The sequence below is a fragment of the Diabrotica undecimpunctata genome, chromosome 7 (genome assembly GCF_040954645.1).
Source record: "Diabrotica undecimpunctata isolate CICGRU chromosome 7, icDiaUnde3, whole genome shotgun sequence".
NCBI classification, from domain to species: Eukaryota; Metazoa; Arthropoda; class Insecta; order Coleoptera; family Chrysomelidae; genus Diabrotica; species Diabrotica undecimpunctata.
Window position 1 is genome coordinate 32,167,564 of NC_092809.1, and position 21,305 is coordinate 32,188,868.

General features: G+C 34.2%; 1 protein-coding gene across 1 annotated transcript in view; it reads left to right on the forward strand.

The window, feature by feature from the left end:
- Positions 1-20,662, forward strand: part of LOC140445153 (ATP-binding cassette sub-family B member 6-like) — a 34,862-nt gene extending 14,200 nt beyond the window's left edge. The window contains exons 3-10 of the mRNA XM_072537011.1: positions 2,271-2,443; positions 7,368-7,605; positions 12,967-13,142; positions 14,424-14,629; positions 16,528-16,735; positions 17,152-17,330; positions 18,389-18,644; positions 20,305-20,662. Of these exons, the coding sequence (XP_072393112.1) occupies positions 2,271-2,443; positions 7,368-7,605; positions 12,967-13,142; positions 14,424-14,629; positions 16,528-16,735; positions 17,152-17,330; positions 18,389-18,644; positions 20,305-20,559 (1,691 nt within the window). The 3' untranslated portion in view covers positions 20,560-20,662. The remainder of the gene's footprint in view (positions 1-2,270; positions 2,444-7,367; positions 7,606-12,966; positions 13,143-14,423; positions 14,630-16,527; positions 16,736-17,151; positions 17,331-18,388; positions 18,645-20,304) is intronic.
- Positions 20,663-21,305: the final 643 nt, after the last annotated feature.

The window sequence follows — 21,305 nt, forward strand, 5'->3', positions numbered from 1 at the left end:
TTGAAATAGACAAGAAATCGACATATTCTTAGCCACTAATAAAGTAGACATTCTATTAGTATTTGAACCGCACTTATTCGCCAGTATACAATTTAAAATCACCTCGCATAAGGTATACAACTCAGCACATCCTGATGCAGAAAAAACTAAGAGGCGGAGCAGCAATAATAATTAGGAATAATCTAAAACATCAGGAACTACCGAAAATCGAAAAAGACTTCCTACAAGTAGCTTCAATTTGCATAAAAGACAATTTTGGCCCACTATGCATTTCAGCATATCTTGTTCTTGAATATGTAATTAGACGGTTGACGGTGAGCGGAAATAACATACTTACAAATAACTCTACCCAATTAGCAGCATACGCAGATGATATGAACATAATGAGCAGAACAGTGAATGCAGCGAAAGAAACCTACGTTGAGTTGAAACAGAGTGCAGAAGCAGTTGGGCTAGCAATAAATACAAATAAAACAAAACTACTCATACAAACCAGATCAAATAGACCGGCGCAATGACACTTTATTGACGATATAGAACATGTGAATAGATTCACATACCTAGGAATGGATCTGGTCGCAAGCAATGAAGAAGAACCGGAAATAAATAGAAGGCTTATGCTGGCAAATAAAGTCTATTTCGCGATGGGCCACATTTTTAAATCGCGGGACGTACACCAGAAAACAAAACTCCGGGTCTATAAAACAATAATCAGGGCCATAGTAAGTTATAGTTGTGAAACATGGGTGGTGACACAGAAATCTGCCAATGCATTAGATATGTTTGAAAGAAAAATATTACGTAGGATACTGGGCCCAATAAGTGAAAACAACAACTGGCGAATTAGGTATAATAGAGACAAATACGAGCAATATAGCGAACCAACTCTAGCACAATACACTAAACTGCAGAGATTACGGTGGGCAGGGCACGTGGTCCGCATGAATGAGAATAGAATCGCTAGAAAATTACTAAATGCATAAATGCAGAGCAAAAGACCTATTGGAAGACCTAAAAAGAGATGGGAAGACGAAGTCGATGAGGATGCCAGGAACTGCCTGGGAACGCGTTCATGGAAAAGAACAGCGGTAAATCGAGATGATTGGAGAAGCTTGTTGAAAGAGGCCAAGGCCCGATTTGGGCTGTAGTGCCATTGGATGGATGGATGCATTTCAGCAGTTTATTGTCCGCCAAATTATCAACCTAATAAGAATATATTTGAAACACTTTTTAGATCATTAGGACCCAGGCCAAAACAACAGAGCTGGGGCTCAAGATTATCCCCCTAAAAAGAGGTAGAGTCCTATACGACGTGGTGAAAGAAATGCAAATAAAATATCTCTTAACCTACAAACTAACTTACTAGTCAACCGACCGAAATATAGTGCCCGATTTACTTCACTTTTTTATCTATAACGGAGTACCAAAAGAATACCTGCACATAGAATCTAATGAAGACCTATCGTTAGATTATTCACCAATGATTGCAGCAATAATGACAAATCCATCAGCAAACTTTCCACCTCTAACTAAGACCAACGAATAAAACAACAGAATGGAATATTTTCAAAGAAATCCTACAAGAAAATGGACCTAAAAACCCCCTAAAACAACCGCAAGAAATAGAAATAGCAATAGAAACATTAACAAAACAAATACACGAAGCTGCAGCTTGCAGCAATTTTTCATTATCTGCAGCTTCTTTAATAAATTTATTAATTTCCTCTTAAGAGAAATCTTTTCGAATTTTTTTATGAACTTTTTAAAAATAACTTTTCATACTTGACTATTGAATATTGACTGTTGTTATTAACATAAAGCAAGGACACAGTTTCCGAATATGAGTTTTCTTTTTTGTGTTCTTTTCTCCAATTAATAAATGAATCATGAATTATCATACATTATATCAAATTAGCACATCATTCATTATCACAAATCATTAGAATTTTAATTCATTATCAGTATTTTCCATCACAATTCAACTTTTAAAAAGAACGTTTGTAAACACAGTAAAAACTTTAACGTTTCTCTAATTTTTTTGTGAAAGAATACAACTAACTTGAATTAATTTGGTCTGTTCACAGTTTAGTGTATTGTATGGCAACTAGTAGGGAATAAAAATCCGTATAGTACAACACACATTTATCAACCAAGAATTATTGATGCTAAAGAAATATTTTTAAAATATACTTAAAAACTATTAAGTTGAGATGAATTAAAAATATGTAAATAGCTGTAAAGAATGGTCACCAGAGTGATTTATTTTTCAGTTGATAGTATGCAGGGTTCCGTAGAAAAAATGGTTTTTAGATGGGACTGGGTTGTTCTGTATGTTGGCTTAAAGTTTCTACAAGGAGGAGGAACGGGAGGAATGGGACTGTTAAATAATTTGAGATCGTTCTTGTGGCTCAAAGTACAGCAATATACAACAAGGGAAGTTGAAGTGAGTGTATAAATTTTTTCTTTTTTAAATGTTACGGATTCATTTATTGCTCTAATTTATCTTTTTTCAAAAAATTTCAGTCATTCACTATAATATCACAGGCATTATATACACTCATGGACAAAAATATCGAATATTTTGGAATTTTCCAATTTTTTTTGTAGTCACTATTATTTAAAAAAAAAATTCTAGATTACTGATAATACTCATATAGTAGGCTGATGTACTCAACAGGTTTGAAATATTTTGATGTTTATTTTGACGTTTATTCAGTGATTAGTGTCATTCCTACATTTCATCATAAAAAACCTTCTTCACGTAAAGGAAAAATCATACTAATTCGATTATTTTTAGTTTAATTTATTAATTTTAATTAAATATTGTTTTGATTTAACTAATTTTAAAAACAAGTATCATACCAATTCTACACTGCGATAAAGCCCAAGTAGCACATATTCTAATTTTGTACAGAGGAAGGATATGCACAAAAAGGTATCGCACGACGTCTCAGCAGAACTGAATCTATAGTTTCAAATACTCTAAAAAGGTACCGCGAAATAGAAAATTTTGTACGAAGGCCTGGTCAAGGACGCCCAAGGTGCAGAACGGCAATTGATGATCGTTTTGGTTCTTAATTCTACACGAAATCGTTCATTGACATCGATGCGCCTCATAAATGAGCTATTAAATGTTAGACAAGTTAATGTCAGTTCACAAACAGTTAGACGAAGATCAAAAGAAGCAAAATTAAGGCCCAGTCGCCCCGCCAAAGTTCCACATCTCCTCCTAAATCATTAAGCTCGTCGTTTGGAATTTGCAAGAACACATATTTAATGGAATATCGACAACTGGAAAAACTTTCTTTTCACTTATGAGACCAGAATCCTATTATGCAAGCTAGATGGACAAAACTACGTCTACAGAAGAGTTGGAGAACGATTCGCCAGCTGGAGTCTCGCCCAGACTGTTAGTTTTGGAGTTGATGGCATAATGGAGTTCTTTGGAAAGATATTAGTTGGGAGGTACGTACCGCACTTGTGGAAGTGATTGGACGGTTGACTGGTGATTCTTACGTTTAAAACATCCTACAAGATCATGTTTTGTCATATGTTGGTTACATTGGATATGAAAGATTCACGTTAATGCACGATAATGCTCGACATGCCTCTGCCACAGTGAGTAATTATCTTGACGATGTCCAAATTCGAAGATTGGATTGGCCACCGTTTAGCCCGGATTTGAATCCAATAGAGCTCATATGGGATCACCTAAAACGCAGCATACGACAAAGAAATCTCGTTTCTAATACGATAGAGCAGCTTCGGCTTGCTGCACAGGATGAATGGAATGCAATTTCCCAAGGATATGTCCAAAATTTACTTGCAAGCATGCTGAGAAAGATTCAAGCAGTAATAAGAGCAGAGCGGGAATACTCGTTACTGATCATACACATCTTTCAGTTAAAACGACTTGTATAAGCAATTTAAATTATCATTTAAGTTTAGAGTAAAATAACCTTATTTACCTAATATTAAACATTTATTTTTTTCGTAATTTTCTCCGCATAAAAACTTAAAATTGTTCATAAACATTGTTAAAATAAACTCTATTTTACAATAAACGACTTGATTGACCAGAATTTATTTTGAAAAAACAAAAATTACAAAATTCCAAAATATTCGATATTTTTGTCCATGAGTGTATATGCAAAAGTTTAGCAAACGCTTTGGAATCGCTTTGATGAATTAAAAAGCCATATATATATGGCGCAAGAGCACAATTTGCCAAACGTCCCGTGTATGAATCGATGTCAATAGGATCTTATAACAGCATAAATCTGCCTAAAGTTATAAAATCCTATTGATACCAATTCATCAATGGAACGTTTGATGAACTGTGCTCTGCGTCATATTTATATATGGTTTTTCAATTCATCAAAGTGATAGCAAAGCTTTTGCTAAAATCGTAAACTTATTTTGCAAATATCGAGTAGCTCAAAAGACAGAAAACGATTTTATTAAATCGTGTTTGTTTATGGCGATTCAAAGTAGATGATACTTTTGAGACATTTGCTGTCTGTTCTGTGTGTGAATTTCAATCCTTCCGGATCTCTGACGAGACAGGGTTATGCTGAAATAACGTTATAAGATCCTATGAATACTGAGTCATACACGGAATATTTGACAAACCATGTTCTTGCGCCATATATATGGCTTTTCAATTTATCAAAGTGATTGCAAAGCTTTTACGAAACTTTTGCATGTGTATAATAGCTTTAAATGTAGTTTTTAAAGGGTTTTTACCCACATATTTAGTGGCTTCAACCAGATAGCACTGATGATCGTATAGTTATTTCGAAAACGTTCGGTGATGTAACCCGAAGGAACTAAAAGTTAACATGTATATTTCTTCAGTTGACCATTTAACGATCTTATTTCCAACATTCAGATAAGTTTTAAAATTAATTTCAACTTACGGTATATTGCTGTAGACTCCACTGACTAATTTTTAACTGAATTAAAAGATCACTTTATTTTACCTTTGTTTAACTGTGTTGTACTTATATACTCGCAGTACTACTCCACATTATCGATCTTTCTTACGGGCTACGTGCCCGATAGCGACAGAAACTAAAAATAGGCCTAACCTGGACGGGACTCCACGTACTCCATGGTACCCTTACCAACATCGAAATCCTTAATGACAAAACTCGGACCTCCACGATGAAAGCAACCGTTTCCCACGGCCGCTCTCCGAGAAGTGAAATCATCAGCATCACTCAAAAATCATTCTTCTGAGAGTATCAACAAAGCGATTGTAATTTATTTTCTGCGCAAATATCTAGGCGAAACTGATATCAAAGAAAAGAGCAATTTGTTTATTATAAACAGACTCCAAAATGTTTAGATTATCAATCTCAGAAACGCAAAAAGATTAAGAATATTTTTTATGATAAACGGGATGAAACGAACATGCTACAATACCTGCAAAAAAATATAATTAATGTCATTAAAATCGGAAGGAAATTCGATGTGTTGATACACACTCACTAACGAGTAGTAATGTCCTGGGTTAGAGGTGAACGGATCGATTAACACTCGATCCGGCAAGAAGCGGGAAGTGACTAATCAACACTTAGTTACGGAACAGGTCTGTCTCAGATTAACACTCTAAGACCGGTAAGGAGCTAGCACTAGATCAACACTCTAGCAGAAGCGGTTGACCTTCGGTCAACACCCTATGTCCAGTGGCGTTGTTACCGGATCAACACTCTGATAGAATTTCTAGGTCGGTTGACCTTTGGTCCGATGAAGTTCCTACCAGATCAGCACTCTGCCGGAACTCGATTCTTTCTTGAGTTGTACGTTGTTTTATACCATTGCCGGCCTTCCATCCATTAGCGCGCATCGATGGAAGTGGAACTCAGCGGTATGAGTGCATGTATACGGAGCGTTGGTGGGGCGGTGGCGATAGCTATCGATGCACATTGTTACAATATGAAATAAGATGTTATAGTTACGTATTTCCAGTCAAAGATAATCCATAGTTCAGCAAAGGCCTATAGTCATCCTTAATCCTACTCAGTTATCCCCAGTTTGCTTTAGCCCTGCTAAGTCCTACTTAGTCATCCATAAGGCCTCCATAAGTCAGTCAAAAGGAACAACGACTCGACGTTACTGCTTATTTTCGTTCCAGGATAGACAAAAATAAAATATTAAGACCAATAGTGCTGGTGCTGAAGACAAATAGAACAGTCCAATATTTGAAAGGAAAGATCACTATTTTTCCTTCTGTAAAGAAGTGAAAGAAGAAGTTGTTATTGCCCTATCTACCAAGCATTGTTTTTATCTCCTGTTTTAAAGCAAATTCTCTCTTCGCATGCTTGTATATTCTGCGATGTATAATTTTAAGAAAAAGACTTATTAGACTCATTAGACTTATTAGTCTATATCTTTCGAACTATTTCGCTTCCTGTTTTTTTGATAATGTGATAAATTCTGAAACTAGCCAATCTTTTGGAATATTACCTGTGTCATAGATATTATTAAAGATTTTACATAGTACATAATGACGGTATTAGATTTTTGTTTCGATACAGGACAGCGACAAGCCGCTTATACGTATTTTGAACCCTTTAGGTCTCTTCAGAGCGGTATAGCCACTGCTCTGAATCAAAACAAAAATCTTTCCCGTCCTAGACAATAGTTATCAAAATAACTATATACGGACGTAACTACGCCATCTAAAAACAAAAAGAGAAATCAAACGATTTCTACCTGGCGAAACCGAATTCAAATTTTTACCACTGTGCCTTCTAAAACTTGCAAAGCAAACAGCTTGATAAATTACTCGGCAAGGGAATCTAAAAATTGCATTCCACATGCCGTTCATCATGGTCAAAATTCGTAGTGAATTCAGTTTCTGGTACTCCAAACGGAGTAAAGTAATAAAACATAATGACGGTATTAGATTTTTGTTTCGATACAGGGCAGCGACAAGCCGCTTATACATATTTCGACCTCTTTAGGTCTCTTCAGAGTAGTATAGCCACTGCTCTGAATCAAAACAAAAATCTTTCCGTTTCCTTTTAGAAGGCACAGTGGTAAAAATTTGAATTCGGTTTCGCCAGGTAGAAATCGTTAGATTTCTCTTTTTGTTTTTAGATGGCATAGTTACGTCCGTATATAGTTAATTTGATAACTATTGTCTATGACGGGGAAGATTTTTGTTTGGATTCAGAGCAGTGGCTATACCGCTCTGAAGAGACCTAAAGAGTTCGAAATACGTATAAGCGGCTTGTCGCTGCCCTGTATCGAAACAAAAATCTAATACCGTTATTATGTCGATTCTATATCGTAATAAGCGTAATAATAAAATAAAAATTATATTATTTATACTACTAATATAGTACATATTATTCTAGGTGGAACTATTTAGACACTTACATAGTCTTTCATTGAAGTGGCATCTTGGTCGAAAAACAGGTGAAGTTTTGAGAGTCATGGATAGAGGAACAGACAGTATTAATAACTTATTAAACTTTCTCATATTTTCCATTTTGCCAACTATAATAGATATAATTATAGCTGTGATTTACTTTGTCTCGGCTTTCAACGTATGGTTCGGTCTGATCGTTTTTGTTACGATGATATTATACATTGGTAAGTTCAAATTTATTCTATGTATTTATAATACTTATACTACACTTATGGATAAAACTACTGTAATACTAATATTTTTTATGAAAATTCTTGGGTTAAAGATAACTTAGAATACACAAAGTGTTTTAGACACGTAGGCTTTAAATTTTAGCTTACATTTCAAGTACTTTGTGAAGTTTTATTGTAAAATTGAATACAACCATATAAAATTAGTGCATTTGATAATTACTTAAAAGCGTTCAAAGGCTCCTAATTGGCATAACTAATTATTATTATTAAGGTAATTTTTGCGATGGATTGCGTCATATAGATGTTTTCACGTTTATTTTCAAGTGTTCAAAAAAAAATTAATAAACGGAGAAGATAGGTTTAATTAAAACTAGCTCTAAATAATGATGTGGTCGATTTTCCGTCCCATAGACAAAGTTAAGACTTAGGTGGTTTCCCGTTGCCTATTAATTTCTACGGTTGGATCCCAGCTCGCATCTATATTACTGCAGAGAAACACACATTTCTCCATTCTGTTCAGTACTTTGCAATCTTGTTTCCTGAAGATAGTTTTCCTAATATAGTTTTTATTATCTTCCAGTTTTGCTCAATACGTTCCTCTTTGCTTGGTATTCACTTTATTTTTTCTTCTATTATGCTAGTTATTTCATATATAAATTTCCATTTTTTTTTTCTGCCAATTATAATTGATTGCTTTTTCACCCTTGTAACCTTAAATCTCAGTTTGATGTTTCTTACGAAAATATTGTGATCTGTCAGTATATCTGCACTTGGATAGATTTTAACTGATATTACTGAATTTTTGTATATTTTGTTTACCTATACATACATATGTAATCTGTTTGGTTTCGGTCCACTCGTTTAGGAGTATCTATCTGGTGATTTCCAGGTGCACAGATGACGCTTTGGGAGTTTGAAAATTGTGTTTGTTAGTACTGGTTGCTTCTTTAAAGAAAAAGACGCTAACATACCTACTTTTTAATTTCGTATTCCTAGATCAAGTTTTCGATGATATCTTCCTATTCTCTTTCACCAATCTTCACATTCGCATCTCCCATTACACTATTACGCTCATGTTTCTATCTATCTATCTGTACAAGGATTTTTACAGCTGTCGCCGCCTTCTTTCTTTCAGCCAACGTCTCCAGTCCTTTCTGTTCTGCCATTCTCCATCTCTAAGGTCTCGTCTTTCCATGGCCTCGTCCACTTCATCCCTCCATGATCTTCGGGGTCTACCTCTTTTCCTCCTTCCTTTTGGGCTCCAATCCGAAATCTTTGCTATCCACCATGTTTCTATGTAACTGCTAATTATTTTTCTAAATCATTTTGTAATTTTTCAAATATCTTCTTCGTCACAGTCTTGTGCGGGTTTATACACTTATAATATATTCACATTTATTGTGTTGTTTGCAGTAGTGTCATTAATATCATATCTGCATCTTTCTTCTCACCACATTCCACTTATTCCAAGAATACTTATATCTAGCTGCTTTAATTTTTAATTAGTGTATCCTGGGTACATGCTTCTTACATTTCATATACCTATTTCCCTTTCGTCAGACAATTTATTTATGATTCTGGCTGGTCGGCAGATCCTTAGCATCTTCGCTCCATTTAATAAGTGCCCATACTTGGAACCGTTATATTTATCAGTCATTACCTCAGAAACCTAATATTCATTCTTAGTCGAAAGAAACAAGAGTTGGCCAAAGGAGGCTGGTAGGAGATATGTCATTTAAGGTAAGTTGAAAAATAGTAAAATGTGAAGACCCTTATAAGCCGCCAGGCGTTTTTCATACGCGTATGAGTGTACTTTGTGTTTCCGCTCATGCCTCAGGGTGTTACTACAGGCTGTAAGACCCCAGGTGCTGACAGGCTGTAAGTCTACAGTTTGTTAGCGGTTTTATAATTTTTTGGCAAGGCATTTACTTCCATGATCATACAAAGCGGCTCAAGCAAACAACGAAGAGCGAAATGCATCTTTTGTATCCGTATATGCTGTTTACCGATAATTCTTTACGGTGCAGAAATGACATCATCATCATCATTCAATCTTCGCTTATCCACTGCTGGACATAGTTTTCCATCTATTTCGATCTTGTGTCTCTTGCATCCAATTCCTATGACAACGTTTTAGATCGTCAGTCCAACGTGTTGGTGGACGACCTTTGCTTCGGTAGGCATTATCTCTTGGTCTCCATTCCAGTATCCGCTTTGTCCATCTATTATCTGTCATTCGAGCCACGTGACCTGCCCAGTTCCATTTCAGTGTTGCTACTCTCTCTACTGCATCGGCCACTCCTGTTCTTTGTCGTAGCTGGCGATTTGGGATCTTGTCTCGTAGTGAAACGCCCAACATAGCACGCTCCATCTCCCTTTGACACACACGGATCTTTTGATGACATAGTTCATATAAAATGGTTAAAAATAAAAGAGCACAGATATTCCCGTTCATTAAGTGACACAAATAGCTGTTGTAGTGCGTAGAGGAAACGAAGACATAATATAGGTATTGATAAAGTTTCATAAATCAATGTGCGTTAAAAATCTAAAACTCTGTATGTTATTCTGTGGCGTATTCGATTTTTTTTGTCAATTTTTCATTTATTTAGCCACCACTGGTACAGCCTTCATTCCAGTCAAAATATTCTTTATTTATTTAAGACAATATGTTTCCCACGTAATTGAACCACGTAAGATTCATTGACTACTGCTTACACTATATTCATATTATCTCAAAGAATCGACCATCCAACAATGCTGATATCGATTCCATTGAACATTTTAAAAGAAATGTGAAGGCTCCTCACAATCATGCAGCCCAGAAGGCCTATGATTATGATTAATAGTAACAGACGACACACAAAGTATGTAATAATATTGGATTCGATCCATTAACTTTTTTGCTTCCCATTTTTGAAACTACTATTTAAATGGGAATAAGCCACAATTAAAGGTTACAGTGCGTTTATTGACGTTTCAATTTCCACTTCGGAAATCGTTCTCAAAATACAAACATTAGTAAATTAAACAAATTTTGTTTTTTTGTTACTTGGTGAAAAATTCTTCTAATAATTTAATTTTAAAAATAAAATTATTAGAATTTTTCACCAAGTAACAAAAAAACAAAATGTGTTTAATTTACTAATGTTTTTATTTTGAGAACGATTTACGAAGTGGAAATCGAAACGTCAACAAACGTACTTTGATCTTTAATTGTGGCTTATTCCCATTTAAATAGTAATTACTTTAACATGCACAAGAAAATAGCTTCAGAACAATATTTTTGAAACGCTTTTCAATTTAAACTGGGATTTAAATCTCACATATTAATAAAACAAAACTATTTTATTAATTCATAAAAAATGTGATAATGAAAAAGAGATTAAGCAATTTGCATATATACAATGGACCAAATTATCTTGCAAAAGTATCTATGGAATGCACGGGTATTTAGTTACTGATATCAAGAGAATACATATTTGTGTAGAAACGTGATATGAGTTTAACACCGATATTATGTTTGACTCCGCATTGAAAACCCGGATAACTGCATAACATTTGAAAAAAGATGATTTATTCAAAAAATATCAATTTTTGACATATGATGTCTACAAAACCTGTCCACAATTCTACGTAGAATTTAAAAATATAATAATATAGGATGTTCCACTAAAAAAAAGTTGTATTGTAAATATTTTATATTCACTACTCCACAAAATTAACGCACCAGCTCAAATGTACTATAAATTTGAAGTTATTTTTTTTAATAATGAGAAACCCGGTACATGCAAATCAAAGTATGATACATATGATGTTGAATGAACGTTTCTTCTTCCTCCAGTGCAATGAGTGGTTATGGGCAGCGTGTCTTTAAACTTGGGTGATAGATTTGACACAAAACTGGAATGTTTCTTGAGTTGGTTTATACAAGACTGAACCACAGTATATTGCTTAATTCTTTTTAAGCAATATACTGTGACTGAACTATCTGTTTGCGCGCTAAATAAGCCTGGTCTCCCTTAATGAAGGGGGATGTCTACAGGACCGTATTAGTTTACGTGCGTAAAACATACACACACGTTAATTAAAGAACTAAAATAAAATAACATCAATAAAAGAATACTTGATATAAAAATAAAAATATATGTGGAGGGACGTAACAGCTATATTGCAGAGGTGTGCCGTCTTGTTCGAAAAACGAATCATCTTCTGAGTACCTGTTATCATTTTTGATTAGGTATATCTGTCAAAATGGGATTAACTGTGTCCTCTAATATTTATATATATGCTTATCCGTTTAAATTTTATTGCATAAAGAATAGCCCAACAATACAATTCCCATAAATTCTTGTTCATATATTTAAATTTAAGGGCTGTTGGGCATGTGTTTCCTAGAAAACTTTAGGATTTTAATTAGTCCAATAAGGACAATTGTGACGATTTACAGTACCGAAGGTACTTTTCGATCTTGAAAATTGAAGTTACCGTATGTAATATATTAATTATAATTTGTATCGAGCGGTTCGCACGCGTACCCTTTTGCTGCGCTATCGCAAAAATATCGATATCTTGGCCAAAAATAAACCTACAAACATTTTCCCAAGCTTACAGTGTTCCTTTTGTGTTCTTTGATTATTGCTATTAATTCAAGTATAAATGTTTGTTGCTCAAATTTGCTTAAAACCCTTATAAACAAATAATTTACAATTTTAAAGAAAATTACATCAAACGGATATAACTTTATTACAAAGTAATATATAAAATTACTTATATAAAGTAATTTAACAATTTTTTTCTGAAAATCTATAAATTATGCTTTATGAGACTTTGTAAAGCTAATTTGTATTCGAAGAAGCCGAGTTACGACCGAAAAAGCTTTGAAAAATACTTATTTTGCCATCATGTTACACTAATTTTATAATATTTGGAGTTCTAATTATTGGATTAAAGTTTAGTAAATGCCATTTTCTTTACTCGGTACAACACAGACAACAGTTAAAATACCTAAATCTTTTACAAATTTCCTTCAAGATAGTTTTTGATTGCTAAGATCTGCTAAGTGACTGATAATACATATTGTGCGGTGATCATCACATGGTATTTGATTTTTTTGGAATAATTATAAATGTTAATGTAAGCACTTTTTCGGAAGCTGTAGTGTCATATAATACGAATATTTATAATGCATATCCAGCCTATGTATTAAAGGGCGTTATTTCTCAAAGGAATATCGACCTTCTACCACCTGATAGTTTTCGGGTTGGGCTCTCCTTATTGCCATACAATTGTTTTTTTCTTTTTATTTAATTCTGCTTGTCAGTACTATAAGATGTTTCTTTGTTGTTTCAGTACTTACAATTATAATTACTGAGTGGAGAACAAAGTATCGACGTCGCATGATCACAGCAGAAAATGAAACTCGAACGAGGAGTGTTGACTCGTTACTTAATTTCGAAACTGTTAAATACTATGGTGCAGAAAAATATGAGGTAGAAGCTTTTAGAGAAGCCGTTCTTAAATTTCAAGTAAGTTTTTGTTTTTATTTTGTGTTTACTTTTTGTTTTTGTACAATAAATCAAGAAACAGAACAAGATTCCGTTGCCTGTCAGAAATTCAATGGATACCTTCTTAGACTCTTACTGGAATCTGGCAATTAAAAAAAAACAGAACAAGATTAAAAATAAAATGTTAGGTGAAACCTAATAGACAATAAAAATGCACTAAGAACGCTAACCTAATGCTAACTAAAAACCTCAAGCATACTATTGGACAAACAAGGAAACATTTTAGTGGAGACAGAACAAAAATTAGGAAGATGGAAAGAATATATAGAGGAATTATTCCATGACCAGAGACAGGAAAATATATATGAAGATAATCAGAGTAAAAACGAGGGACCTGAAATAACAAAGTCAGAAGTTATGCATGCAGTAAAGTCTATGAAAAATAATAAAGCTGCTGGTCCAGATGAAATACCAAGTGAATTGCTAAAACTGGTCAATGAAAAAAACATACATCTTTTAGTCCAACTACTGAACACAATCTATTCCACAGGAATCATTTCACGTGAAATGCTGACATCAACATTTATTTGTCTACCAAAGAAAGTAAATGCCAAAGAATGTAGTGATTATCGAACGATCAGTCTAATATCACATACCTTAAAAACCCTGCTAAAAATCATCCATAATAGAATACACGCTAAGCTGGAGATGGATATTAGTGATTCCCAATTAGGATTTCGGAATGGAGTGGGCACAAGAGAGGCACTATTTTCTTTTAACGTGCTGACCCAAAGATGTTTGAATGTTAATCGAGATCTTTATGTATACTTTATAGACTACAACAAGGCATTCGATAAGGTAAAACATGACCGACTTATAGAAGTACTCAAAACAAGAATCTGGATGTGAGGGATGTAACATTGATATCAAATTTATACTACAGCCAACGATCAAATGTGAAAATTGGAAGAGAAGTGTCAAAGGAGTGGAGATAAGGACAAACAATGGCATCTAAGTCACGTATTGCTAGGCCCACTGTGTTGCCACTTTTGCCAAACTATTTATTGTACCTTTATAAAGTGTATCAAGATAATCAAATAGAAAAAAATGCATTAATATATTATACAGTTCAATTATGTACTCTTTTTGTAAAAAAATTTAATTTTACTAGGTGGCTCTAATAATTTCCTACTGTACTTACCTAAAAAAATTAAAAAATGGACTATGTATAAATAACGTCTATACCGACTGCATATTAACATCATTAATTTTTTTAATAATTAAAGTCTTATTTTGTTGTAGGAAGAAGAGTTTAAGTCAAACATTACTCAAAATATTTTAAATACTGTACAGAATCTTATAATATGCGGTGGACTGTTGGCAGGAAGTTTATTGTGTGTGTACATGATAGTGGAACCTCACACTCTTCAACCCGGAGATTACGTATTATTTGCAACCTATATAATTCAACTTTACATACCTCTTAACATGTTTGGTAGTTACTACAGGTACTTAGTTAATTATATCTTATGTTTATTCATACATATTAACAAAGAATACTAGGCATAAAATCACAGATATCAGTATTTTTAATATCTGGTCATCTATAGATTCTTTCAATGTACATCCTATCGTATGGGACAGTTTCGACCGTATCAACACACAGATAGCCCAAACACTTTCGAATCTAAAAGAAACTCAGAAGCGCAAATTAGCGCATCTTATTATCGAAAAAATTCCAAAAACAACAACGTTGAAACCCACTACAGTGGTTCATAACTTTTCTGATACTCCTATTTCGACGATTGCCACTCAAGCTTTAGCAAAAGCTTTCAATTATTTTGTTACCCCAAGTCAAATTCCAGTTGAGACAATCATCTGTCAAACTGAAGAAGCTACCTCCAGTTTACCTTCCCAAGATGCTGGAATAACTAGAGAAGACCCACTCCCACTCCGAACATTAGCCAATCCGAGGAAAAAAAGCCCTGAAATAACTTCAGTCAAATCCAAATCTAGTCATCATTTCCGTCGATAAAGGCAATGCCACCGTCATCCTAAACACTTCTTCTTATCTTAATAAACTTTCAAATCTCATTAATACTCCAGACTACAGACCAATTCCTAATAATCCAAGTCTATCTGGAGAAAAAAACAAAAGCCATTATCAATAAAACCTACCTTTCAAATGACATAAAACAATCCCTAATTTCTCGTGAAAAATCTTCCAGAACACCCCGAATATATGGCCTACCCAAAATTCTCAAACCCGGTATTCCTCTATGTCCCGTTGTCAGTGCATACAACTACCCTACACAACCATTGGCCAAGTACTTGGCCAAAACTCTACTCGTCAAAAATTCTTTTCATTCCATCGAACTTGTTAAACAATACCCTATCTCAGCGTCAGACATTCTAGTAAGTTTTAATATCGTTTCACTCTTTATAAACATTCCTATAGACGAAACTCTAAATATTCAGCAAGACCACTTATCTCTTATTAAACATTGTATGTTCAAAATATTTCATCTTCCAAAATCAATTCTACAGACAAATAAATTGTGCCCCAATGTGCTCCCCACTATCCCCAGTAATAGCCAATATCTTTATGAAAGACTTCGAGACCTGAGCACTATCCATATCAATGCTCAAACTCACATGTTGGCTACGATATGTTGACGATACATTCGTCATTTGGCCCCATGGCAGGGATGCTTTGGTGTTTTTTCAGACCCATCAGAATGGTATACATCCTAGTATCCAGTTCACCATGGAGGTGGAAACTGATTTATCAATACCTTTTCTCGACGTTATCTTAAAAAAAACCAATCCCAAGGTTTTTATCACTTTGTTTATTCACAAATTAATTCTCATTAATACGCTTGTCTCCAAATCAATACGCTTTTGCATGATGCAAGTAGATCCGCTGAGCTCTCTAGTTTAAAACAAGCCCCCATCCAAAACGGTTACCGTGAAAATCACATTAGTAGGAGCACCCTTAGACATTAATATCCCACTCAATCTCAACCCAAAGACTCAGACTCTCATCATACGAAAGCTTTTCTTCCTTACATCAAATGTGTCACTGACAACCTAACCCTTTACCCCCAACAAAAACTTTTATCTCTTGTTCAATCAATCAAAGACAACATTCCAAATGAACAGCACGGAGTTTATGAAATTCCTTGTGCAGACTGCCCCCGATAATATATAAGCCAAACAAATCGTAGAATCCAAAATAGGATTTATGCACATTTCATTTCTCTTCCCAATACCGACTCAATTTCAGCTCCAGGTCAACACCATCTTCATACAGGTCACAAAATTGATTTTAAAAACTCCAGAACCATAGCCCCCATCCGCTTCTATTAACCAAGAATTATTGAAACTAATTTTATAATCATTTTAGTATGATTCAAAGGAATTTTGTGAATATGGAAAATATGTTCGACCTTCTTAGAGCAGAACAGGAAGTTGTTGATTCTCCAGACGCTAATGAAATAGATGTCTTAAGAGGTGGTGTTGAATTTAAAGACGTTACCTTTAGATATCTCCCTGAAAAGGTGGTTTTAAAAAATATTTCGTTTTCTGTCCCACCTGGGAAAACGGTTGCACTGGTAAGCACTTTTTTGTTTATTTTATTTATTTATGTATGTCTCTAATTTTAACTGGTGTTTGTTTATGTATTATGTTTCGGTTTTCTAGCACTATAAAGACTTTCGGTAGGGATCAATGAATGATCATCACCGGGCTCTCACCGTACTACTCATCAATCGGCTGACTCGATTCACATGTGAATTCTAATTCAAAGCCATTTCCAATTTGACAAACTATTCACATTGAAGCGAGTCCGCCAGGCCGTTGAGACATTAAGCCGATTTTCATTTTCTTTGTGGCACTCCAAATTTAATAATTGTGGCAATTTTTTTTGTATTTATTGTGTTACAAGATATCATCAATTTGTATTCACTTTTACTTTTAAATCTATGTTCAAATTAATAATTGTAATTATTATATTTTATGTTCTTTTTAGGTGGGTCCATCAGGAAGTGGCAAGAGTACAATTATAAGACTTCTATTCAGATTCTATGATGTAGAGTCAGGAGTGATAGTAATAGACGGACAGCATATTAATACTGTTACTCAAGAGTCATTAAGAAGGTCTATCGGTGTAGTACCACAGGATACAGTACTATTTAATAATACTATAAAGTAAGTATTTAAGTTCAACACACGCTAGTGATATTAGGTCTATAGGTCTTGTTCTGGTTTTTCTATTTAATAGTAATCGGTGTGCCGCCTGATTAGCGCTCAAACATTGCCTGTTTGAGTTGTTGCACGTGGCTTATCTTGGTTTAGGTTAATGATAAGTTTCTACACCCATCTATTGTTCAGACAAGGCCTCGAAAAAGTCATTAGTAAGGTGGATTTTCCCAGTGCGACAGCCCCTGGGAATGCGTTTCCGCGATATAGTTTTGGCAAGGTTGGCAAAGGCTTCATATCTCTACCTTTGTTTGTAACGAAACAATATAACTATCGAGATCATCTATAAAGCTATACAACCTAGCTTTTTTGAAACTGAAGCGTCTGTTGAAAGGCCTCTTCTCACCTTCTCGGGATACATTGGCTTTGAAAAGTATTAGTGACGAGAAACAAGTCTGGGTTGTATCCTCGTTTCCACTTAGCTGTTGAAGGATGCAGGGAGCTTGCGGTCATGAACCAGTTGGAGGTTGTTATTCTTCGCCCAGGATTCGACTTTCTGTCGAAGTTTTCTGCCAAGCTGTGCTGTTGCTCTTAAAAGTCCCTATAATAACTTTGATGTTTTTCTTTGACATGTTACTGGGGGGTATAAAATTAAACTCTTCGTTTAGAGGTTTGTAAACTGAAATGATGGTGCATGTTTGAAGTTCAACTGTTAGTATTTCAGTATTATTATTGAATGTTAAAGAACTAGAATTAATGACGAAATCAGATTTGACAAATACTGCACTGCCATACAGCTAATGAGATCGTTCTATTACTAGATTTATTCCAGGAACTTTGGGTTTAGCATCATTAATCTATAGTGCAGTTAGCAGATGAAAAACCTAACACCACACCACTTTTGACAATTTTTGCCGCAGCCGCAGACAAAATATCAGCAAACAAATAATGTCTACGTCCTATAAATCGGGAAAACAATGTAGCATTACAATATCCTAAGTGCTAGATTAATTTATTTATTATTTAGAAATTATGGTAGAATAAGTTATTTTTATCTCATTTTGTAGATACAATATACAATACGGTCGACTAACAGCGTCCGATGCTGATGTAATCGAAGCCGCTAGAGGCGCTGACATACACGATAAAATTCTCACGTTCCCAGAATCATATGAAACCAATGTTGGAGAGAGAGGACTTAGACTTAGTGGCGGCGAAAAACAGAGAGTAGCCATAGCGAGAACATTATTAAAAGCGCCAAATATAATCTTATTAGACGAAGCTACAAGTGCTTTAGATACACAAACTGAAAGAAATATACAGGTAAGCCAACATAATATATCTATTTTTTTATTAATTTTGTTTTACATTCTTCTTCTTTCTTGATTTAGGCAAATTACTCTTTTATCTTCATACAACTGCCCTCTTCGTATTTAGGTCATCACCCTACCACTTTAGGGGACAGAAATGCTCCGATATCCTATTAGTGATTTATGTCGATAGATTGTCACCATTCCTCCAAATTTTATTTTGTTAGTGTGTTCATTTCACTCTGTTTTTTTATTTTTAATACTAAGTTATTAATATCTTAGACCTTGCATACATGTATTATGTTTTCGCTTCTCTCTCTGTCTCTCTTTTTCTCTCGTTCCCTCTCTCTCTCCCTTTCTAGTATCTTTTCTTTTACATGTTACTAGGGTTTTTTTGAGCTTTTTTTATGAAGTATCTGAGTTTCTGCCGTTTTACCGCAGTCTTTTGGTATTTAATGTACCTACATGGTTGGAAAAAAATTTAAAAATAATATAAGAATTGAAACAAAGAGAGTCTTGAAGAAAATAAACAGAAACTCAAAACAAAAAAGCGCAAATCTAAAGAAATAAAATTAAAATGCCAAGAATAAAAATGTTTATATGTAATATAGTTACATCAAAATTTCCACGGGCGCTTAGTAGGAGGGATAGGAAAATTGAAAAAGAAAGACTTCGGAAAAAGACGATAACTTGAAGTGTAATTGCTCTTATTTATATTATCCGCTGCAATGTTGAAAGGTTTCTAGAATCCTTGTGATGTCAGAAAATCGCAGATCTTTATCGAACACCTATAGCTCGAATCCTGGTATGCCGCTGGATAACACCTACAACTCGAATCGTCGATCGAGTATGATCGACGATCAGGGGCGTAGCAAGGCTGACATAACATACCTAAATATTTAAATTTTTATTTCTTGCTCGATACTTACTCCATCTACTTCTAAGGTTTTTTTTTCAGAGGCATTTTGACGTCGTGCATTTTGTTTTAGAGGTGAAAATAATCATGTTGAAATATGTCTCTGTTCTATTCAAATAATGTAAAAGTAACTACCTACTTGTTTTTGTTTGTTTTTCCCATTTTCTATATTTCATTTTCATACTTGTGTTATTATTTCGTTCATAATGCTATTGGATAGAAGTGGACCAATGTCTCCTTCTGGCCAGTTAGGTAGTTTATATTCGTTTGGATTTGGTTTGATGTATACATATTTTCTAAAGTCTTAAGAAGTTATGCGTCGTTATTTGGCTTTTCGGAAGCATAGCTTTCTTATCAGGCTAGAGACAGAATGCATTGATCGATGCAATGGATCACGACGAGGTGTGAAAAATAAAAATAAAAGAAACGCAATGTAATGACAAAAACAAAAGAAAATAAAATAAAAACAAATTGAATTAAATATAGATGCCCTGCAAATAATAATTTTTTATATGTTCCAATGATTTCTATATGGACAGTTTGTTTAGAGTCTTGTTTCGTTAGAGAGTATGTTTTAATCTCGAGTCTTTCAGCTACATTGAATCGGATACGGGCTTTCATAAATGACATCATTTATCCACTTCTTTGGTTTGCAACTTTATCCATTTTTTTGAACTCTTTAGCCAGTCGTAAAGTGTATCATTGTGTGAAAACCATATAAAATAGTAATCCATTTTAATATGAAATTGTCTTTTAGGAGTCTCTGAATAGAATGTGTGCAAATAAAACTACAATCATAGTAGCACACAGACTATCTACTATTATTCACGCAGATGAGATATTAGTTTTACAAGAAGGAAGCATAGTGGAGCGAGGAAAGCACGAATATTTAATAGCACAAGGAGGAATATATGCAAATATGTGGGAACAACAGCTACAAAATAAAGACAAAGAACCTGCAGAAAATAAATCAGAAAATGCTGAGCCTAAGAAACGGAATAAAAGAAGATAAATTATTACTCTGAATAAAAAGTTGTTAGTAATAGAAATGGTGGCTGTGGTATTAATTATAGATGTTATTTTTGTACACTAAATAAATATTTAAAATACTCCTATTTTAGTTTATTTGATAAATGTTATCTAATGGCATAATATTTTTAAGAGTTCAAACTAATTTTTTGATATTTACTTGAAAAAGATCAACATTTAGACTATAATAGTAAGGGTTGAAGAAAGGTAAGTTGACACCTATTCTTTAATATCAAATAGATCAATGAAGAAATATATGGAATATGATAAATCTTCATATTCCGAACCAACGCCTTCATCTGAGTCAAATATGAGTCCGAAGAACATCAGAGGCCCCGTTAGCTTGGAAAATCCAATTACCATTTTAATCAACAACAAAAGTGAAGTGGAAAATACAAAAATAGTCACAGACAAGCAGGCCACCGAAATTTGCAAATCGAAGAATGCTTTCCATTCTCATATTAACTTCATTAAGAATACTTTTGGAACCATCGATAAATCTGGATCCTTTGACCCCACCAAGAGTTACATTAACCAATAACTCGAACAGTCGATATCTTCTAGCAAGATTAAGGGAACCGGATATCTTGAAAGTCATTAAACTACATCTTGCTTTCCTACACGACCAACCTACTTCAGTATGTTACGAAGGATTCACCAAGTGTTAAACTCTTTTAGGCTTCCGAAGGACTTCCCACTAAGACTGAAGATCTACGAAAAATCCTTCTA